This window comes from Orycteropus afer, unplaced genomic scaffold (genome assembly GCF_000298275.1).
Source record: "Orycteropus afer afer isolate SDZICR_OR568_19922 unplaced genomic scaffold, OryAfe1.0 scaffold00089, whole genome shotgun sequence".
NCBI lineage: Eukaryota > Metazoa > Chordata > Mammalia > Tubulidentata > Orycteropodidae > Orycteropus > Orycteropus afer.
The window spans coordinates 6898832-6923412 of record NW_006921676.1 but is presented as its reverse complement, the minus strand read 5'-3'; the positions used below and the strand labels follow the sequence as shown (position 1 = coordinate 6923412).

At 39.3% G+C, this 24581-nt stretch overlaps 1 protein-coding gene across 1 annotated transcript in view; it reads left to right on the top strand.

Moving 5' to 3' along the window:
- Window positions 1-508: 508 nt before the first annotated feature.
- The window catches only part of ATP11A (ATPase phospholipid transporting 11A), a 194681-nt gene continuing 170608 nt past the window's right edge, over window positions 509-24581 (top strand). Inside the window, exon 1 of the mRNA XM_042781157.1 lies at window positions 509-646. Within this exon, the coding sequence (XP_042637091.1) occupies window positions 509-646 (138 nt within the window). The remainder of the gene's footprint in view (window positions 647-24581) is intronic.

Sequence of the window (24581 nt, the reverse complement as noted above, 5' to 3'; positions counted from 1 at the left end):
TATTATAGTGATTTTTAAAAATTGTGTGTGTGTTTTTATTAGTTGCTGTTGAGTCTGTGCTCCTGTGTACAAAAGAATGAAGCATTGCCCAGTCATGCACCATGTTCACGATTGTTGGTATGTTGAGTTCATTGTTGCGGCCATTGTGTCATCCCAGCTCATTGGGTGTTTCACTTACCTCCCCAGGCCCTCCACTTTTGCCAAACGTGATGTCCTTCTATAGCAGGCAGTTTGTCCTGTTGGTAACACATCCAAATTAAGCTAGTCGAGATCTCAGACAATTTTCTGTGATCCTTGGGGCTTTCATTGACTAATTTTCAGAAGTTGGTTGCCATGTCTTTCTTCCTAGTCTGTCTTAGTTTGGAAGCTCCACTGAAACCTGGTCACCAGTATTTGAAATACTGTGGCATAGCTTCTAGCATTGTTGCAACACACAAGCCACCACGGTGTGACAAATTGAAAGTTGAGTGGTAGTAGGTAGGTTTTATTCTTCATGAATTTCATAGAAATGGGGACATTAGAAAATATTATTAACAGAGGGGACATTGGATCTGTAGGGTTTGAGAACCAGTTACCAAATGATGAGCATAGCCAGGACGCATTGAAAATTCTGCACTTGAAAGCTGCTGCACCAGTTAGATTAGTGGTATGTGATCCATTCCTTCTACTACCTAGATAGCCTCCCAGACAGGAATTAGGTGGCTTCTTGGTTTTGGATGTTAAGTATAAATCTGCCACAGAGACAGGCATAAAATAAGCTTTCTTATATGTTATTTATCAGGAGGGAAGTTTGTGTGATGTCACTTACCTAGTTGATTCACATAGGCTAGTGGAACCTTCCTTTGGCTATGTGATTTAAATAACTATAATTCAACGGAGTTTTGTATTTCACTTGACTGCTTGTCTGTATTTGGCAGGCTGCAGAAGTTGGGGGCATCTATGAGATGGAAATACTTAAGAATTTTATGTTCACATTAAAAACCTGTGAACATCTATGGGGGTCCCAGAGCATTTTTCATAATATATCTTTACACCCTGGCTATTTGTGCTGGAATATCATACTTTCCTATTACAAGCTAACCTCTGCATTAGGTTGAAAAAACACTGACAGTGACTATTTGTGATCTTAACCTAAAGTGAGGAGATGATAAAAGACATCTTTGCTTCATGGCTTGTTCTGTCTTAGAATCTGACAAAATTGCAGATCCTACAAAAAAAGAGAGTGTACAGAAAATCATTAGGGCAGGATCTGGCATATTATAGCCAGAAACTTAATTAAGAAACTATCATGACATATAGTCAGAAGCAATTAAGGCGATCCAGTAACTTTTCTTGCTGAATCTTACTGCAGTGAATGAATCTTGGATACCTGGAAAAGATACGACTCTGAAAAGACAGCCATCTTATTTTCTGTGTACACTGAAGAAAGTAATCTTGAGAGCAGACAAGAAGTTTGGGAAGCTGATTGGTAGTAAGTGATTATATATGAATCAATGAGTGCTTTCCCTTGCCCTCACTAAGCCCCTCTTGGTGCCTTCAGCAGTAAATCACCAGTTAATAAGATCCCTACAGGCAGAACTGTATCTTTTTCATCTTTGTAGCACAGTGCCTTACAAAAAAGTAGATGTTTGCTAAATGTTTGAGTGGGTGGATGAGTACACAGATGGGTTTTAGGTGATTATGCCCGTACACATGGCCATGCTCTAAATAGAGGCTCTTTAGTTGTTTCCCTACTTCCAGACCCTTCTTTTTCCAATGTATTCTAGATTACCGTCCAAAAGATAATGGTGCCCATGCTACCTTTTGGTCTCAGCTTCATTTCATCTAACCAAATCTTCAGCTTGAGATTATTTCTTTCTTTTATAATTTATTTTTTTGTTGTTGTTGAGAACATACACAGCAGAGTGTACACTAATTCAACAATTTCTACATGTATAATCCAGTGATGTTGATTACGTTCTTCAGGTTTTGCAACTCTTCTTACCTCCTTTTCTGAGGTGTACCATCCCCATTAACATAAACTCACTCCCCCCTAAGTTTCTTATTTAAACTTTTGCGCTTCTGTTGTTGATTTGATTTCATATAAAACCTCAATATGTTATCATTGAGTCAATTTCAACTCATAGTAACCCTGTAGGACAGAGTGCAACTGTTCCATAGGGTTTCCAAGGCTGTAATCTGTACTGAAAGGAGCTCTGGTGCTGCAGTGGTGAAGGTATTCGGCTGCTAACCAAAAAGGTTAGCATACACAGAGACCCTCGTAGAGTTTCCAGGGCTGTTAATCTTTATGAAGTGGAATGCCTCATCTTTCTTCCACAGAGCAGCTAGTGGGTTCGAAATACCAAACCTTTCAGTTTGCAGCTGAGCACTTTAACCATTGTGCCACCATACAGATACAAAAAAAAAAAAACCCACCCAAAACCAAACTTACTGCCATTGAGTCAATTCTGACTCATAGCAATCCCTTTTGGGTTTCTGAGGCAGTAAATCTTTATGGAAGTAAATTAACTCATCTTCTTACCGCAAAGTGGCTGGTGGCATTGAACTGCCAACCTTCTGGTTAGCAGTCAAATGCCTCAGGCACTGTACAACCAGAGCTCTTTTTAACACATAAACTCACTGCTATTGAGTCGATTCCAACTCATAGTGACACCCTCCTTGGTTTTCTGAGGCAATATCACTGCGGAAGTAGCTTGCCCAACCTGCCTTCCGAGGAGTGGCTGGTGGCTTTGACCCACCAGCCTTCTGGTTAGCAGTCAATTGCCTAAAGCAATCGACTATGCCACCAGAGCTCCTGGATAGATCTCCTACATAGATCATATAAATAATAGAAGAGCACAATGCTCAAGGCAGACGTGCTTTACCAGTTAAGCTAAGCTATTTGGTTTTAATAAGACTAAAGGAAATATTTTTGGTTTAAAGCTTAAAGATTATCTCCAGACAATAGTTTCAGGAGTTCATCTAGCTTCTGTGGCTCCACAATGTCTGGAGTCCATGAACTTTTGAAATTCTGTTCTGCATTTTCTCCCTTTGATCAGGATTCTTCTATGGAACCTTTGATCAAAATATTCAGTAAAGTTAACCTAGCACCATCCAGTTCATCTAGTCTCATGGCAACGGAGGAAATTGTTCATGGAGCTAGTTAGCCACACCTTCTACTTCCTCCTTCTATTCTCGACTCCCCTTCCTTGTTTGTTGCTCCAGGCAAGTGAAGATTAATTGTTGTGTCTTGAATGGTTACTTGCAGGCTTTTGAGACCCCAAGCACTACACAGTGAACTAGGAAGTAGAACAAGAAGTACTAAACACATTAGGCCAATTAAGTGGGATGTCCCATGAAGCCATTACTCTAAACCAAATCCCATGAGGTTAAATTTGGTTGTACATAAATAGCCTCAGCAGCTACTTTTTTTAAAAAAATCACTGTTATAAATATATATGTATCATACAACTTTTACCAATTCAGCTTTTTATAAGTGTACAACTTATTGACAGCAGTTATATAAATGGCTTGTGCAACTGTACCCTTAATCAGTGTAATTTTTTCATCACTATAAACCAAACTCAGCACTCCCTAGGAAGTAATCCTCATTTATTCCTTACTTCCCACATCTGGTAACTACTAATAAACTTTGGTCTCTATGGATTTACCTGATCTTACCCTTTTATATAAGTGAGATCATACAATATTTGCCCTTTTGTGATTGATTCTTACCTCTGTTTTTCAATCTGAATGCAGGTAACCCTTCTCTCTGTTATGTATTGTTTGTTTGTTTATTCTAGATGTGTTATTTATTTCAGTAATTATTTGGTAGAGGAGTGAAGCTCCAGAAACTATGGTTGCAAGGGTTAGACTTGGTAATCAAGAGGAGAGACAAGTACATTTTAATCTAATACTATGTTTACTTGGAGTCCCTCGGTAGTAAACAAAAACCAAACTCACTGCCATCAAGTCGATTCTGACTCATAGCGACCCCCTTTGGGTTTCTGAGGCAGTACATCTTTGTGGAAGTAGATTGCCTAGTCTTCTTTTGCAGAGTGGCAGATGAGTTTGAATCTCCAACCTTCTGGTTAGCAGTCAAATGCCTTAGGCGCTACACCACCAGAGGGTGCAAACCAAAAATACTGGAGGTTCAAGCCCACTTAGAGGCACCTCAGAAGGGAGGCCTAGTGATCTGCTTCCAAAAATCAGCCATTGGAAACCCTATGAAGCACAGTTCTATTCTGACAAACATGGTTTGCGACGAGTTGGAGTCTGGCACTGGTATGGTGACTTAATGATACAGTGATGGAAGAAGGCAGGAGATATGCAGTTCACCTAATCTGGAGGCTGAAAAGCAAGTACACAGCTTTTTTTGTGTGCCCTCACCCACACAGGGCATACATGTGTAGCTGCAAAGAAGGAGAGCTAAGGTATGTGTGGGTCATCTTGATATTACAAATGTTGCAAACCCCTTTTTCTACATCTTTTTTTTTTTCTTCTCACCATTCTAGTTGTGTGGGTTTGAGGCCTGCATGCCAACTCACAGCTGCCTAAACCCAGGTGCAATTTCTCAGAACAAAATGAAGCAGATACAACATTCCCCATTTATCTTAACTATACTGTTTCTAAGGAAACAGCACTATGGAAAATGGAGGTCACCATCAAGTAGTCCTGCATCAGCTCAGACCTGGTGTGTGTGAAGGAATTGAGAAGACACAGGTATTGGTTCAAGAGCTAATAAAATAACATCCTAACAACTGTCTTTCTACAGTTTACTCAAGCAATCAAAATGCTGTTAAGAAGAGAGTTTACTCCTTTTACTCACAGGGAGGGAGTCTGATGTTCATGCTGACATTCAGCCTGTAAATAATGATTCTTAATCCTCATCCAAAAGAACTCTCCTCTTATTAGGATTTTGATTCTCTGAGTAAACTATAGCAAGTCAGTTGTTGAGGTATTGTTTTATTATTAGTTCTTGAACCAGCATCTGTGTCTTCTCAACTCCTTACACACATGCGTGGCGCCCTCCCCCTCTCATTCTTGGTTCCTCCCCACACACACATCCTCACATATGTACCATCAAGAAATATTTTAATGACAATTGTGGGAAGTGGATTTCATACATAAGGGACCAGCATGTGTCCGTTTTCAGGTGTTCTTCTTTCTCCTCTTATGCATACAAAGCCCAGCAAAAATAACTTGTGATTTGGAAAAAAAAAAAAAAAAAGTAATACTAATTGCTTATACTATTAGTTTACCTCTGTATTTTCTGACCAGGAACTGTGTGATCTCACTTTGCTCAGAGAGTATTCAGTGCTTGTCTTCCTTGGCCTTTCAAGAAGTCTAGCAAGAGCCAGTTGTTTTCAGGATGCCCTCTAGTGACCACATATTACATGTTGATCTTGATTTGAGTTTGGTTGTGTCAAAGCTGGTAAGGAACCGTGGTGGTGCAGTGGTTAAGCACTAGGTCGGTAACCAAAAGGTTGGTGGTTTGAACTCACCAGCCACTCTGTGGGAAGAAAATTTGGCAGTCTGCTTCCGTAAGGCTTGCCTTACGGAGGTAAGATAGCCTCGGAAACCCTATGGAGATGTTCTGCTCTGTCCCGCAGGGTCACTGTGATTTAGAATTGACTTGTAAGCAGTAGGTTGTCAAAGCTAAGACCCAAGAGTAACTGATTGCTTAGAGTAATCAGAAGGAAAGAGTAGTTAGTCTGATTATGCTTTTCCTGTTGTTGTTGTTGTTGTTATTGTTATTGTGGGTTATTACTATTATTTTTGCTGGCCAGAGGCCCAGACAACCTCCTCCTCACCAAGATCATCAGAGAAAGATTAAATCATAACTCAGCAAAGATGGAGAGAATTAATTCAGCTTCTCTTCCCAGTGATGTGTTTTTCTTGGAAGCCCTTCCAATGATGCTTTCTATTTAGGCTTTTCAGTGAGGTGTAGTAATGTTACTCATCTACAAATGTATTTTGACAGTTGCTGACTTTGCTTTCCTGCAAGAGTAAGGATTCCTGTGGGAACCTTCTCTAACTGACTCTTCTGGTGTGATGCTGCAGACTTGACAGAGACTTAACAAAGAGAACCTGTCCACTGGAGCTGGACAGTTCCAGTGTCTCTGACAGTAAGATGATAGAAATGTGGAAGAAGTTGGCAAAAGGTATTAGTATTGGGTGTTTGTGTGGTCTGGAAGATAAGTTCTTATTATCCAGCAATCAAATTCTCACTGGATACTTTCTAAAGAGTTGCCTAACTACAGACCTATTTTTCATCTGATTATTGGTTGCCTATATCATCTTTACTCATTTTGACATAGTGTTAATTCTGGTCAGATGCCTTTGGAGCTTCAAGGGAAGTGGGCTCTCTGATTGTGATACTTATCTCAAAGTCAGATTTCTTCTGTTTGCATTCCCCTTTGCCCCAACCAACTTGACTCTCTTTCCCTCATCTAATTATTAATCTTTATGGGTCTTTTTTTGTGACATTGTTAAGATTAAGAAATGGCCTGAGGACTTAAGAAAATTTCTTAAGTGAACCTCAAACACAAGAAGTACTTCATTTCATTTTCATGATGAGAATAAATGTTGATCTTTTCAATGAGTCATGTGCTTTAAGAAAAAGCTAAGAGCTGTTCATTTTGAAAAGCAGATTCACTTTGTAAGGAATATCTTGGGTGCTATATATTAGACTTGTTGTTAGTTGTCATTGGGTGTACTCTGACTCCCCACGTATAACAGAATGAAACATTGCCTTGTCCTGTGCCATCCTTGTGATTATTGGTACGTTTGAGCCATTTTTTGCCTCTGCTGTGTATTTTGAAGGAACCTTGGTGGCTCAGTGGTTAAGTGTTCAGCTACTAACCAAAAGGTCAGCAGTTTGAACCCACCAGCTGTTCTGTGGGACCTAGATGTGGCAGTATTCTTAAATAAAGATTACAGCATTAGAAACCTATGGGGCAGTTCTACTCTGTCTTGTCAGGTCCCTATGAGTCAGAATCAACTTGGCAGGAATGGTTTTGGTGTGTTTTGAATGCCTTCTAACCTAGGGGCCTCATCTTCCAGCAGCACTATATTGGATAATTTTCTATTGTGATCCATTGAATTTTCTTTGGCTAATTATCAGAAGCAAATCACCAGGCCTTTCTTCCTAGTCTTTCTTAATCCAGAGGCTCTGCTGAAAGCTATCTACCATGGACGGCAATGCTTCCAACATTGTAACACACAAGCTACCACAGTAAGACAAACTGGCAGATACTATAAAGTGCCTTTAAGAATGAGAGTCACCCAATTAAAATAAAACACGTGGTAACTTTTAACAGTAGATTCTGGAAGATCTTTCTGATGGTGAGTTTAATGAACCCACAGCACAAATTATTTTATTTAATGAAGACCTTCAATGAGATCAACCCAGTGGCTGCAACTGGTGCCAGACCAGGCAGTGTTTTGTTCTGTTGTACATAGGGTCGCTATGACTTAGAGCTGACTTGATGGCACCTAACACCAACAACAAACGTAGTTTATTTTGCTTACAGAATTGAACTGATATAGCTATGAAAACTATTTTTCCCCCCATTCTAAGGGAATGGTTTCCATACAGTATTTTCTGACATTGATCACTGAGTCAGTGTTGTCTCATTCCTTAACTAGTTTTAGCTTATGAATGTGGATTTAGGGTTACAGTCTAAAGTGATTATTATAGGTTTTCAGAAATAGCCTCAGTATTTTTTTTAATGTTTCCAACAGTTTGAGGAGAGGGAATAGTGGGTAAAAATGGTGTGCTCCTTAATCTAGGCTCTTTTCAATGTATTGCGGTCTCTGAATTGCTTTAGGTGAAAGAAACATTCTCACTGTGAAGGTATTATGATAATACTCTTCCATCGTTGTATTAGATCTTCGCTACCTAAGTCTCAGCCCTGCAAGTGCAGTGTGTCTGAGGGGGATGTTATGATGGAATAGCCACAGCAGTATCTGGGGAATCAGTGACTGTGATCAATGATACCTTGCAGTCTTTGTCTAAGAGTTCAGAGTCCCACGCATACATTAGGCAGTTTATTTTAATCAGTCTCTATGTAAGGTAAAGGTAGAAAGGGTGATAATTAACCTGATTTTTTTCTTCCTTCCTGCTTATAGGCTTAGACTACCTTGAGGGTATTTAGCTCTTTTCCTTTCGTTTTCAGTCTGCTGAAAGTTAGTGTCCTGGTTCTGTAAGAAATAGACTCTCAGGCAGGAGTACTGTTGGGAAAACCTGTAAGGAAGTGAGGGAAGCAGGACTGGGCAGAGGTAGAAGACGAATATTATGTGGTCATAACAAAGTCCTCTATCCAAACTGAGGTAATCAAACCAAACCAAACTCACTGCCATTGAGTCAATTCCAACTCATAGTGACCCCCATTGGGTTTCCAAAGTTGTAAATCTTTATGGAAACAGACTACCCCATCTTTCTTCCACGGAATGGTCTGGTGGGTTCAAACCACCAACTTTTTGGTTAGCAGTGAAGTGCCTTAACCACTATACCACCAGAGTTCCTTAAATTGAGGTAAGACAGCCTGAAATTTTGGACTCTTCCCCGGTTGACTAGTATTTAGAGGTAGGCTGCTCTCATTAGCTGACAGCAGTCTTGGAAGAACTCAGTTATGAGTCATAAGCAGCCCACACTTCTGGTTACTAGGGGAATGAGTAGCTCAGTTCTGAAGGGGAATCTGGTAGTATACCATAGTGTTCACTACAGATAGTGATAGGGAACACCAGGGATTGGCTATTACCTTATCCAATAGAAGCATCATATAAGCCACAAATGTATTTCATATTTGTAATTTTGAATTTTCTAGTAGCCACATTAAAAAAAAAAAAACATTAATTTCATATTATACTTCATTCAACCTAAACCAAAAAAACCAAACTCATTGCTGTCGAGTTGAATCCAACTCATAGCGACCCCTCCTTGGTTTCTGAGGCAGTATCTCTACGGAAGTAGATTGTCCAATTCCTTCTGAGGAGTGGCTGGTGGGTTTGAACCGCTAGCCTTCTGGTTAGCAGTCAGATGACTTAGGCACTATGCCACCAGAGCTCCTATTCAACCTTATATGTCTAAAATACTATTTCAGCATGTAATGAACATAAAAATTATTAGTGGGATATTTTACATTCCTATTTTTATTATGAATTCTTCAAAAACCCTTGTGTGTTCTATACTAACAGTACATCTCAATTCTAACCATCCACTCTTCAAGTGTTCAGTAGCCACATCTGACTAGGAGCTACCATATTGGACAGCATAGATCTCTAATACTATGCTATGTATGCTCAACCCTCTTGGTCTCTTCATGGAAGGCAACAAGATGAAATGAGAAGAACACAGATCTTAGAATCAAGCAGTCCTGTGTTTGGTTCAGTGATTTACCTAACCTTTGGAAGCCTTAGTTTCTTCATTTATTGAGTTCCAAATAATTCTTGCCATTTAAGTTTTAAGGGAGGATTTTCAAAATGAATTTGCTTCCTTCACCAGAATGTGAGCTCTTTAAGGAAAGGAAATGCCTCTTTCATCTTGCAGCTTCCCTGTTTAGCACAGCCCTTTCTCCCTCTTCTGTTCCTTCCCTGTTTCTTTCATTTATTCATTTATTTAGCTAATACTTATTGGTGCTTTCTGCATATTTGGCATTGTACCAGGTAATAGGTATATAAAACCAGACTCACTGACATCGAGTAGGGTCTGACTCATAACAACCCCTCCTTGGGTTTCTGAGACAGTATCACTAAGGAAGTAGATTGCCCAATCTTCCTTCCGAGGAGTGGCTGGTAGATTTAAACTGCCAGCCTTCTGGTTAGCAGTCAAATGCCTTAGGCACTACACCACCAGATATAATGGTGACTAAAATAGACATGTTTCTCTGTCCTTATGGAGCTTATGGGGGCTGGGAGAAGAGCATGACTATAAACAAATCAATTAGTGTATAATTATGAATTTGAGATAATTCTGTGAATTCTGTGAAGGAAATGAACAAGGCAAAAAGGGAAAAATAATCATGGGAGTTGGGTTGAGGTCTAATAAGGATAGTTTGGGAAAGTCATTCTTAACTATAAAATATGAGAGTTGATTGATGTCTGAAGTTCCTTGTGTCTCTGTAATTAGGAGTCAATATATATGATGTTACTCTACTATTTTTTCATAGCTCCAACTTGGTAGTGCTTGTCCAACTACAGAATTCCTAAACAACTAGACATACCAGCTTGGTTCAGGTATTCTGTATGTAACTAACTTTGTATGGAAGACTCTCCATTCTTATCCTGAAGAAAGATAATTCTTCCTTATATTCTATTTCATAATAAAAAGCTGGCATTTTACTCCCCCCCCCCCGCATACTTCTTAGAAAAGCTAATTATCCCTAAGTAATTTGGTCAGTTATAATGATAGCAACACTCCAAACTCTGAAATCTCTTGGCGGTTTAAGATGACATTACACATTGGAACTCCAGAGCATTAAGTGAGTAAACAGCAGAAGTACTTGATTTTAAACTGTAATTTTATCAACTGTTAGATGGCAATGTATGTATTTGAGAGCCAACTTTCAAACTCAAGTGTAGGTTTTTGGAATTCCTACTAAGCTAGGAATCCCTTCCTACTATCCCTCCTGAGACAGAGCAGTGACTTCAGTTCCCCTGGCAAGGGTTGGTCATAGATGTGTTCTTCAGTCAGCATTAGAACTAAATGAGTCCCTTGCATGCTTCCTGGAGGCAGTGTGGTGATGCTTCATGGAGCCAGAGTGGTGATTGAGAATCATCTGGGCACCTCATTTTAGGACTTATAAGCTGTGTGATTTGAGGCAAGTTACTTTATGCCTTTGATCCTCAGTTTTGGTTTTCTTAATTTATGGGCAATGAAGTTGTGGTTATGTTTGTGTGTCAACTTGGTTAGGCCTGGTTGAGTGGCTGGGCAGCTGGATGTAGTATTCCCCATGATGAGACTGGTAATCAACTCTATGGTGGAATCTACTGGGAGCAGCTGAGTAGCTGCCTTTGGTTATGTGGTATGCTTCCTGTATATAAGGAGAAGCTTTGAGAATGGTCTCGAGCCTATGGTATGCTTGGACGCTGCATCTAGCAGAGTTGTTTCTCAGCAGCCTGCTATGCTCTGCTGACCTTGGGACTTACAATGGACTTAAATTAATGGCCTGCTGTGTGGTTTGGTAACATCGGGACTGTGCCTGTTTACTTGTCAACCTTGGGGCTTCTCAGCCTCAGCAGCCAGCAGCTGTCTGAGTGAAGAAAAGCCTATAGCTCCAGTGGGCCGGGAGCAGGAGGCAGAGCTGGACCCCAAGGTTGTGGGGCTTTTACACAGCCCTTGGAGCCTGGCACTTTGAACTTGGACTTAAAGCCTCCAAATTGTAAGAATAAACTCCTGTTTGTTAAGGCCATCCCATTTGTGGTATTTTCTTGTCAGAGTGGCACTAGGTAACCAGAACAGAAGTGATTGGATTACTCCCCATGGTTAGTCTGTGAGTGTATTCATCTTTCTATATCTGTCCATTATGGGGTCTATCGTAGTGCACCTAAGTAGACAACCTATCTACCATCCATATTTCTGGAGTAGAATTGGAAGATGGATTATATGCAGTGGATGAAAATGATATTGTGAAACATACTCTTTACATATTTATAAAATTGTAATTAAGGTGGCGGAGAAGAAAAGTAAAATACAACTGTTAGAAATACATAATCATCCCAGAGGTAACTTGTCAGACAAATAACAGATTGGCCTATAAAATAAACAATAACACACATGAGGAATGTGCTTCTTAGAACAACCAACTATATGAGATTAAAAGGGCAGCATTTACCTAAAAACAAAGTTGAGAAGGCAAGGAAGGACAGGGGAACTGAAGGGTTGGAAAACAGGGAAGGCATGGCAGAAATGGGGAGAGTGCTAAGATATTACAGGGATAGTGACCAATGTAATGGAACAATTTGTACATGAATTATTGAAAGGGAAATGAATTTGCTGTGTAAACTTTCATCTAAAATACAATAAAATGTTCAAAAAGGTATGGTCAAAAGTCATTGCAATTTGAGCACATTTGCTGTCCTGAATTAGGTTATAAATTTAGACTTTCTAAAAAATAAATTTTTTTTTTTAAGTAGGGAAAGGTTGATTATACTGGAAAACAATAATGGGTCATGTGATCGTTAAGGGTATGTGTCAACTTGGTTGGGCCATGATTCTCAGTGGTTTAGCAGTTATGGTGTAGTAATCCCCTATGATGAGATCTGATGTAATGAAATCACCTCTATGATGAGATGTGCTATAAGCAACCAGTCAGTTAAAAAAAACTTTCCTCTGGGATGTGGCCTGCTTCTAACATATATGGACTTCCTGCAAAGACTACTGACTTTTTCTGTATTTGGATCTTGTAGCTGGCTCATCATCAGCTCCAGTTCCTGGACGTGAACCAGCAGCCTGCTGTATTGCCTACTGATTTTGGGATTGTTGCCTTCACGGCCTGTGAACCAGTAGCCTGCTGTTTTACCTGCTGATCTTGAATTTTTCAGCTTCTGAAGCCAGTGGCCTGCTGTATTGCCTGACAGCCGTGAGCTGATCAGTCCCTGTAGCTACATGAGTCAGAAGAAGCCTACTGCTTGATGTCAGACCCATGGAATTGGGACTTGACATCCTCTACAACTGCATAAGCCATTTCCTTGAGATAAATCCGTCCTCCACCCTTGCCTCTCTCTCTCTCTGTATCTATAACTATACATCTATATATGTATATTTATACTTCACTGTTTTTTTTTTTTTCCTCTAGAGAAGCCAGCCAGGTCATAAGAAGCAACTCAAATATGCACATAAACAAAAACCTGGTTTCAAAAACAGTTGAAAAGCAGGTTCCAAGAAAAGTGGGTCAGGAAACTCATTGCCATAGTTGTAGAGCAGTAACCAGGACACAGTATTGAAAATAATTTGTATTTTGTTAATATCCTTTAGAAATCCATGTGATATGGAGTCTGAAAAATGTTTCTCAGGCTATTTTATTATATTTGAAAATTAGCTGTGGTAGGATATTGCTGTAATTTTGCCATTGACCTTCTAATTCATTGTTCTCTGATCTAGTTTTATTTAGCATTGTGGGAGTCACCCTTTCTCTCCTTCTGGATCCACATTCTATAATTTCTTTCCTTTACTAAATTTTTCCGGGGCACATGTTTGCTTTTTGGGAATTTCCCTTCTCTCTGTCCTGCATCCACATTGCTGATCTTTATCTGGTCTACTAAGATGACATTTGGCCCTGGACACTCGTCACACCCATGGGATGGGAGTTACATTAACACCCAGGTAGGCAGCTCCCATCTAGACAGTGGTCTAACACCATCTTTTTATTCTCATCTCTGGTTTCTGCAGCCTCTAACAGCACCAGGTCTAAGGACAAGGTTGAATTGGCATTTGGCTGTTGACTCTTGGTACCGACCTGTGGACAGTCCAGGTGATGCACTGGTTTAGCCTCAGCCTCATGCTCCGTTACAGTTATTTTCCCTGAGATGGATTCTTTGCTTTGGTGTTCAGAGATTCAAGTTGTATTTCAAACTGCTTGTTTCCATGACTGTAGCCAGCCAGCTGAACCATGATTTCTGAAGTTGTTCTATGTATGTTGTTACCCAATTTTTCACTATTTTCAGTAAACAGTGTGCTATAATTATTGACTCAGAGTCCTGCAGTTGTTTTCATTAGATATATATTCAATACTTTGAAAATATGTCTACAATGTAGTTAGAAGGTATATAATTTCAGCTTTTTAAAAGCTGTTATGTATATTAACATGTTTTTTTTTTTGTGAATTGGGATAAGTTTGCTTAGTTTTCTGGCTAATTCATCTTTAGAGAGAGAGAATCAGTAGTGGGAGATACAGAAAACAGTTGGTTTTCATGCCAAGTTCCTGAGTTACATGATTTTTTTATAAGGACTTATGAAGAATTTGGGGGTTGGGTGCTTGGTTATTTGAGCATCTGTTTTGCTAATTGATTTTTAATACAACATTCTAAGTGCAGTGTTCCCTGCTGATTCATATACCAAATCTATTTTTCTTTGGATTGTCGGTGTTTTGATAGTTTTATCTACTTTTTATTGTTGAAAAACTATTAAAGTTGTATTACATTGATAACAACAACAACAACAGGACTTATTTTATCATAATGAATGGGGTGTTAATATTGAGGTTATCTGTGGTGAGGAGTATAATAACTTTGAATAAAAGTTTTAGTTTGAGGGGAAAAGGTGAAGAAATTGGACAATGCCCCAGATAGAACTCTCCTGGCCTTGTCAATCTGCTCCACTCCCAACTCCTTTAGCCTTCTCTGAACCTGATTTTACATTCCCCTTACATTTCTTTTCACAAAATAACATCACCACCTGTTCTTGCCTATTGTAAGCACACTGTTGCTGCAGCCACTTACTTTATTACACAGGAGCACTTCCAGGGCTAACTTGCTGGATTGTCCAACCTTTATCTTCCATTCTGAAGCTATATAAGATAAAGAAGATCACTGGTACAGCACTGCCATGGCCATGGGATCTGCCTTGGCCATTGGCTGACACCAAGACAGTAATTATTTTGTGAGTGACACATGATTTCCTGCCTTTTTGCATTTGTGAGTATGAATTAAAAGAGTTGCACAGCAGTGACCTACATCTTGGTACAGGCACACCTTGTTCTATTGTGCTTTACTTTATTAAGCTTCACAGGTACTGGATTTTTTTTTTTTTTTTTTACACAAGTTGAAGGTTTGTGGCAACCCTGCATTTGAGTATGTCTGTCAGCACCAGTTTTCCAACAGCCTGTTCTCACTTCTTGTCCCTGTATCACATTTTGGAGATTCTTGCACAATATTTTAGACATTTTCATAATGCTCTTGCACACTTAACAGACTACAGTATAGTGTAATGATAACTTTTATATGTACTGGGAAACCAAAAACTTTGTGTCACTTATTTTTTTGCGATATTCATTTTATTGCAATGGTCTGGAACTGAAACCACATTATCTCCGAGGTATGCCTGCAGTTGTGAGTAGAGGTTGGAAATCATAACTTCTACTCTATACTTTCTTCTTTGACCTCCACACAAAACTTGATCCTCTTCTGGTTGCCTTAGCAGGAGTACTCAGCCTGAACATGGTCATCTAAATAAGGAGCCTAGTCCCAAACAGTGAATTCAATGCTCTTCATTTTGGCCCTGGCTGCCTGATAAAAGTAGACTGGCCCTTTTGGTCTACAAACTACTGTCTTTTATATAAGTGTTATTTTGTGGAAATACAGAGTTAATAGAACTACAAAAGTAATAAGAAAGCTGTAGAACTGTGTCTTCATTATCTAGTGCTGCCATACCACAAGTGCCACAAGTGGATAGCTTTAACAGAAATTTATTTTCTCACAGTTTAGGAGGCTAGAATTCCAAATTCCGAGCACTGGCTCTGGGGAATGCTTTCTCTCTCTGCTGGCTCTGGAGGAAGGTCCTTGTCTCTTCAGCTTCTGCTTCCTGGCTCCTTGGAAATCTCCCTGTGTCTTGGTATCTGTCTTACCCCATCTTCCTTTCTGTTCTCTAGTGTGATCTTTTTTTGTATCTCAAAAGAAATTTACTCAAGAAACACCCTACATTAATCTTTCTTCATTAACATAACAAAGACAATCCATTCCAAAAAGGGATTATAAGCACAGGAATAGAGGTTATGATTTACAACACGTTTTGGAGGGACATAATTCAGTCTGTAACAATTTTGTCTCCTGGCTTGAGGACAGCAATGTTATCTAAAAATAGCTCTCATTTAACTGAACCCTATTCTATTTGGTTCTTGTAACTCACTTCTCTTTCTACATCTTTTAGGCAACAAGTAACCCAGATTTCTGTCTTTTTCAAACACATACACCCAATTTACATGCCTGACTGGCTTTGGTCAGAGTAATTTCTTTCTAACTTTTGGCCCCAGCATCTTAAAGTGACTGGCTATGCGGTTAAAGCATTTGGCTGCTAACCAAAAGGTCAGTGGTTCAAACCTACCAGTTGCTCTATGGGAGAAAGATGAGGCAGTCTGCTTCTGTAAAGATTTACAGCCTTGGAAACCATATGGGCAGTTCTATTCTGTTCTGTAGAGTTGCTTTGAGTTGGAATCGATTCGATGGCAGTGGGTTTTGTTTTGTTTTTTTAATCACTTAACACTTGGAGAAGGAAAAGGTAACCTGCACCACACCCTTTAGCATCATGTACATATATCACATGTAATTCTAAATACAAATAATATTAAACTTTAAAGTATCAGAAGTTCTAAATAAAATTCTGATTTTCCTCAAGATGTCTATTTAGGCAGCTTTTGGAATACATTATTTTTTAAAATATATTTATTGTTCTCCTGCTTTGCTCTACCCTTGCACAGTCTGCTGGTGAGTATCTGTTGTGTTGTCATGTGCCATCGAGTCAGCTCCAACTTATAATGACCCAGTGTACAACAGAAGGAAATACTGCCCGAGGTCCTGTGCCATCCTCACAATCCCTGCTGTGTTTGAGCCCTTCGTTGTGGCCACTGTGTCAATTCATCTCATTGAGGGTCTTCCCTTTCCTTGCCAACACCTCTGCTTTACCAAGCATGATATCCTTCTTCAGGGACTGGTCCTGTCTGATAACATGTAAGTAGGTGGGATGAAGTCTGGCCATTCTCGCTTGTAAGGAGCATTCCAGCTGCACTTCTTCTAGGACAGATTTGTATGTTCTTCTGGCAGTGCATGGTGTTTTCAGTATTCTTCACTAACATGACAATTCAAAGGTATCAACTCTTCTTTGATCTTCCTTATTCATTATCTAGCTTTCATGTGCATATGAGGCAATCGAAAATACTATGGCTTGGGTTAGGCCCACCTTAGTCTTCAAATGGATGTCCTTGCTTCTTAACACTTTAAAGAGTTTGCCCAGTGCAGTATGATGTCTGGTTCTTTGACTGTGTCCATGGGTGTTGATTGTGGATCCAAGTAAAATGAAAGCCCTGACAACTTCAGTGTTTCCTCCATTTATCTTCTTGGTCCAGTTGTGAGGATTTTTATTTTCTTTTGTTCAGGTGTAGTCCATATTGAAGACTGAAGTCTTTGATATTCATCAGTAAGTGCTTCAAGTCATCTTCACTTTCAGCAAGCAAGGTGTGTCATCTGCATATCTCAGGTTGTTAATGAGTCTTCATCCAATCCTGTTACCATGTTCCTTTTCATATAGACCAGCTTCTCATATTGCTCAGCGTACAGGTTGAGTAAGTATGGTTAAAGGATACAACCCTGACACACACCTTTTGTGATTTTAAACTGTGCAGTATCCCCTTGTTCTGTTTGAACTACAGCCTCTTGGTCTATGTACAGGTTCCCCATGAGCACAATTAAGTGTTCTGGAATTCCCATTCTTGGCAATGTTATCTGTAATTTGTTATGATCCACACAGTCAAATGCCTTCACATAATCAATAAGACACAGGTAAACATCTTTCGGGTATTCTATGCATTCAGCCAGATCCATCTGACATCAACAGTGATACCCCTCATTCCACGTCTTCTTCTGAATCCAGATTGAATTTCTGGAAATTTCAATGTACTGATATAACCATTTTTTAATTATCTGCAACAAAATTTTACTTGCATGTGATGTTAATGATATTGTTTGATAATTTTCCACATTCTGTGAGATCACCTTTCTTTGGAATGAGCAGAAGTATGGATCTTTCCAGTCGTTGGCCAGGTAGCTATCTTCCAGATTTCTTGGCATAAATGAGTAACTACCTCTGTTTTGGTTCTCTATGCACTGCTGTCGAGTTGGATCTGACTCATAGTGACCCTCTTTGGGTCTGAGGCAGTATCACTACGGAAGTAGATTGCCCAACCTTCCTTCTGAGGAGTGGCTTGGTGGGTTTGAACTACCAGCCTTCTGGTTAGCAGTCAAATGCCTTAGGCACTACGTGTTCTCTAGTTCTGCTGTAACAGAAAATACCACAAATGGGATGGCTTGAACAAACAGTTTATTCACTGCGAAATAGGCAAGAAGGCCACATCCTCTGTCCCCCTCTAACCCCACAAGAGGAAGACAGAATCACCATCAATAGCCCAAGGGCTATTCCTGCCAGGCCAGACATGCTGCCTCCCTCCAGCCCTTTTACCAACTGTTCCTCCCAAAGCACCCACCAACCTCTCTCTTGGGTTCGGTAATTCACTGCAGTGGCCACACAGAACTCACTGATTATGGGGTTTATTAGGGAAGCACCAGGCTACAATTCAAGTTCAGGAAAAATGCTCAGTCTCTCTCCCAGCCACAATCTCTCAGCCAATAGTCTCTCACAATCTCTCTCCAAGCAGTGCGTATCCCTCGGTGTCTCACTCAGCAATGTGTGTCTCTTGTGTCTCTTTCCCAGCAGCGCGTGTCTCTTTCAGCAGCACGTCTTCCTCAACCAGCAGTCAGAGAGAATTTTGCCTCTAGGAGGCCTCCTTTTGAGCCCAGCAGAGTGGCCAAATCAACCGATCATAACATCAGAATTCTAAACACCTGAGAGAGGGCGGGTACCTCCCAGAACACTGTTTTGTGCCACTCCCAACAGAAATACCCCAGGTGGACAACTTTAGCAATCAGGAGCTCCTCAGTTGCTCATGGCAAATTCTACCTCAGAGTTTACAAAGACTTATGGGTAGAAAAGCCACACTAAGTAATTTACCACACTGCATTCACTTACAGTTTTGGATGCTAGAAGTACGAGTTCAAAGTGCCAGGCTCTAGGGGCTGAGTGAAAGCCCCTTGACCTTGAGCTTCAGCTCTGCCTCCTGCCCCTGGGCCACTGAAGCTGGAGGCTTTCGTCACTCAGACCACTGCTGGGTACTAATGCTGACAATTCCAAGGTTGACAAGTAAAAAGGCACAGTCTCGATATTACCAAACCTCACATCAGGCCATTGATTCAAGTCTATTAAGAGTCCCAAGATTGGCAGACAACATGGCAGGCTGCTGAACAACAAGTCGGCTACATTCAGGGTTCCAGCGTACCAAAAGGCTGCAGAACGTTCCCAAAGCTTCTCCTTTTATACTGGCAGCAGACTACATCCCTAAAGCAGCTACTCAGCTGCTCTGGTAGAGTCTACCATGGAGCTGATTACCATTCTCACCCTGGGGAATAACTACATCTAGCTGCCCAGCCACTCAAAACCAGGCCCAGCCAAGTTGACACATACCTTAACTACCACGGCCTCTTAGAAGATAGAGATTTTTATGCCCATTATGTGTTTGTATTCTCTCTTGCTACCACCACTACTCCATGGCTCAGTAAAGTGAATTTCATAATTTTTCCTGGTTTCCTAAGTGAGTCACATAAAATAGTGAGTCAAGCTCTGTATTACAGAAATATGTCATTTCTGAAAGGTAATTTACCTGCATGAGTTTAAAGGAAACTACTAATCTCCAGGCACATTTATTTAACAGTGTAACATTTAAGCCCTTGGAGTAACTCCTTGCTAAAGATGATGGTGTCTCCATTTCTACAAATGGAATAAAAAAGTACAAACTATTAAGTAACTCAAAGCCTCATGGCAAAACTGAGATTGAAAGCTAGATCTGTTTGATTATAAAGCATACTATTTTCCTGATATTTTTCACATAAGGTTAAAGTAAGGAAATATTAAAGGTTACTTCTTCATTTGCAACCTGCTCAGAAAACTTATTTTTGTCAGCTACATGGGGCAAATTAGATAAACCAAACCAAAAGCCAGACTCACTGCCATCAAGTTCATTCTGACTCATAGCAACCCCCATTGGGTTTCCAAGGCAGTAAATCTTTACGGAAGTAGAATGCCCAGTCTTCCTTCCACGGAGCGACTGGTGAGTTTCAACCTCTGGCCTTGTGCTTAGCAGCCAAATGCCTTATCCACTATGCCATCAGAGATCCTTTGAATAAGAGAAAATGAGTAGTTATTTTTGCTCTCTTGCATTTCACTAATCTAAAACATAGATTCATTTTTTCTGTGTGCATCATTTTTTCCCCTTTCCCTGAACCCCTTTGTACTCCTTCCATTTCTGAACTCTGTTGCAAAACTCAGTATTTCTTTATACTACTGTAAACTAGAATTAGGCAAGTCTGAGTAAACTAAAATTCGTTTGTGGCTAGAATTTATATTTTTATTTCAGTCTGGACCCAGGAAATTATGGTTTAGGTCAGGTGACATTTAACATTTTCCAGAAAGGCAGTGTTTTCAAATAATGTACACTTTCATTTGTGTTTTTGCCATCCAAATGATTTTGTTTTAAAATTGTTTCATGACAGGTAGAAAAAAAATGCCACTGAAAAGCCTTGCAAAATATCCAGAATTTGTTTGGGAAGGAAAAAAAAAACAGTCATTACCATTGATTATGGTAAGAATAGTATGAATTCAATTAAGTTTTTGATTCTGTGCATCACACGATCTGTGTGACAACAAATGCTAATGGCTCAGAACTAGAGAGGACAGAAGGGATAAGACTTGCATGGAGTTTCAGCTTCATGATGTGATGCTAGTGCGTAACTTGGTTTGGGAAAACTGGTATGATTCTTGGGCTAGAAATTTTAATCTTGCCAAAATAGTTTAACACATTCAATTTATGGAATATTTATCTTTATTTATTATATCTGAAAAATTCTACAAAACCAAGAGTGAAAACCACTTCAAATGCAGACAAAAGAGTAGAGCCCAGCAACTGTGGAAACTTGGGTTGGGACACCTGACGTGCACTGGGATTAGTGGTCCTGGGAGGACACAATGCACAAAAACCATTATTGTCTTCATAACTAGAGTGAAGCTGCTTATGAATGATGAACCAGAAAGATGCCTATGATATTTTTAGAAACACATAAGCTATACATTACCTTCCTACTTATCAAACAAGAAATTTTGCCTTTTAAAACTGTAAACAGACACCAGAATAAAGAATTGCTTTGTCACTGGATACCTTTAAATTTGAAAAATGATCATTCGAAGGAACTACCTCTTTTAAAATAGATCTAGTAATTGAGGCTAGGTTATATACTTATATTCTATTTCCCACAATGTAATTCAGCTAATAAGTTTTGTTTATTTCAGCTGAAATTCAAAACTTCCATTAGATGACCAACAGTGGCTAAAATTGATTTTCAACATACTTAAAAAAAATTTCTCTAGCCCTTTTGTGCTTTCTAACCTTTAACACTCAGTGCACTCATAACCCAAATTATAATAAAAAAGGTGATGAAGGCATGGCCCACTGTTGCAACTTTGTTATTTTCAGTAATTCAGTTATTAAATTCTGATAGAATTTTGAATTCACAAACATCTCGTCCTAAACAAAGATGCCTATGCAATTCTTCTAAGTTTGATTGAATCTGATTTTGCTCTGCAGGATGGAGCACAGGCATGTAAAATATTTGGTAGCCAAGCCCTTTTAGAAGGAGCCCTGCTGGCACAAACAGTGAAGTGCTTGGCTACTAACCAAAAAGTTGGTGGTTTGACCCACTCAGCCACTCTGCGGGAGAAGATGTGGTGCTGTTTCCGTAAAAATTACAGCCAAGAAAACCCTATGGGGCAGTTCTACTCTGTCACGTGATGTCACTGTAAATCAGAATCAGCCTGATAGCACCTAATAATAACAACAGCAATAGCCTTTTAGAAGTGACTTCTTATTATTTTATTTACATTCACAGAGTATGACATTTCACAGTGTTACAGTGTTTACTTTCAGCTGTGTTTATCCGGTTTCACTTAGTTTGTAATACCTTCTTTTACCTCCACCATTAGGCATATTTCTTTTGAAACTCTGGGCTAAATTTTTTCCATTATGGAATTCTTTATATTGAAAACTGGATATTAAAAATGTTATTTATTTCCCCTAAAATCAAGAGAATTCTATAGTTGGTAAAAGTCATGCTTTATTTTGGTGATAGATACAAAAGATATAAGGTAGTTTTAGGACAGCAACTGAACTGAAGCAGAGTGAGGTGAGAGCTGTATTAATTTAAAAACAAAATGACACACAGTGTTTAAAATCTTATATGAATTTATGGGAAGAGAGCTAATCAACAGCTTTATTGAGGTATAATTTGCATACCATAAAATTCAGCTGTTTAAAGGGGTACTATTGGTGGTGTAGTGCCTAAGGCACTTGACTGCTAACCAGAGGGCTGGCAGTTCAAACCCACCAGCACTTCTTGGAAGGAAGGTTGGGCAATCTACTCCCGTAGTGATACCACCTTGGAAAACCAAGGAGGGGTCGCTATGAGTCGAAAATGACTCAACAGCACATAACAACAACAACATTGAGTGAGTTTCAGTAGATTTACTGAGGTATGCAACAGTCACTATAATTTTAGAACATTTCATCACCTCAAAAAAGAAACTTCATACCCATTAGTAATCACTCTCCAACTTCTTTCCTTGTGTCACCTTCCCAGCACTACTTAACCACTGATCTATTTCCTATCTCTGGATTTGCCTATTCTGGACATTTCATATAAATGAAAACATTACAGTAGATGGTCTTAGATGATATCTTCTTTCACATAACTAGGATTTAACTTGTGTTTTACTAATGACTATTGAAGGTCTTTGTTACTCTTTTTGCTGTCTATGTAAGTAATAAGCTGTTTAAAATCTAAAACTGGCTTATTGTATCTTTATTGGTTGAATCAACTTGGTCTTGACTTTGGCCTCTTGAATATGTGAGCTTGACAAGTTTCTTCCAGTCTGTGGAGTGTCTTCTTACTTTCTTCATGGTTTCTTTTGAAGCAAAAAGTTTTATAGTTTTGATAGAGTTAAACATATCAGTCTTTCCTTTTGTCATTTGTGATTGCTTTTTCAGTTTCCTAAGGAGGTCATTTAGTTTGTTGATTGTGATCTCCTTTTTTGAAACAGGTACTTACAGCTATACATTTCCCTCTAAGCACTGCTTTTGTTGTGTCTTACAAGTTTTGTTTTGCTTTCATTCATCTAAAAATATTTTCTAATTCCCTTTGTGATTTTTTCTTTGACTAATTTTTTTATTTAGGATTATGTCATTTAATTTTCAAATATTTGTATATTTCCCAATTTTTTTTTTCTGTTGTTGATTTTTAATTTAATGTCATTGTAGCCAGAGAATATACTTTGTGTAATTCCAATGCTTTTAAATCTGTTAAGGCCTGTTTTATGACTTGGCATATAGTCTGTACTGAAGAATGTTCCATATGCGCTTGAGAATAATATATATTTTGCACTTGTTGTTCATGCATGACTGTAAGGTCTTGTTGGTTTATAGTGTTATTCAAGTCTTCTATATCCTTGTTGATTGTCTCCCTAATGTTCTAGCCATTCTTGGAAATCTCCAAATTCTTGTTTAATTGTCTATTTCTCCCTTAAATATTGTCAGTTCTTGTTTAATGTATTTGGGGGCTTTGTGTCTGTGGTGGTGCAATGCCTAAGGCATTTGATGGCTAACCACCAGGTTGGTGGTTCAAACCCACCAGCCACACCACAGAAGGAAGATGAGGCAGTCTACTTCCATGAGTGTTTAGTGCCTTGGAAACCCAATGGCGGTCACTGTGAGTTGGAATCAACTTGATGGCAGTAGGTTTTGTTTGGTTATTAGGTGAAGGAACACTGGTGACACAGTGGCTAAAGCATGTGACTGCGAACCAAACGGTCAATGGTTCAAACCCCTCAGCTGCTCCACGGGACAAAGATTTATGGCTTTAGAAACCCTAGGGAGCAGTTTTACTCTGTCCTATAGGGTTGCTACAGTCAAAATCGAGTCAAGAACAGTGGATTTGGTTTTGGTTTGGTTGTTAGATGCATATATGTTTATAATTGTTATATTTTCCTAATGGATTTACCCTTTTAGCATCATAAAATGTCCCTCTTTATTTCTAATAACAGTTTTTGTGTTAAAATATTTTGTCTGATATTAGTGTAGCTACACCAGCTCTCTTACCATTGCTGTGCTGTGGTTGCCAGAAGGGAACAATCCCTGGAGAAGGATATCATGTTTGATAAGGTAGAGGGTCAGCAAAAAAGGGGAAGGCACTCAACAGGGTATATTGACGGTAGCTGTGATGGGCCCAAGCATGGCAATGATTGGGAGGATGGCACAGGACAGGGCAGTGTTTTGTTCTCCTGTACACAGGGTTGCTAAGAGTCAGAACCAACTCAACGGTACCTGACAGCAACGATGACAATTTTTTCCCTCTATTCCTTTTGACTACTTTCTTTTTTCACTAAGTGAATATTTTCTACTATATCATTTTAATTCTTTTTCAAACTGTAGTTTCAAAATGTATTTTCTTGGTAGTTGCTGTAAAGCTTAAAATATGAATCTTAACTTGCCAGAATCTACTTCTGATTTAGACTTATTTTACTCTGGGAAGATATAGAAACTTTACCTTTAGATACACCATTCCTCCCCCGCTGTGTGTTATTCATATTATACATATTAGTCTATATGTGTGCAAAAACGGCAAGGAGGCCACATGTTCTGACCTCCTCTAACCTTACAAGAGGAAGACAGAATTACCAGCAGTAACCCAAGGCCTACTACTGCAAGGCCAGACATGCTGCCTCCCTCCAGCCCTTT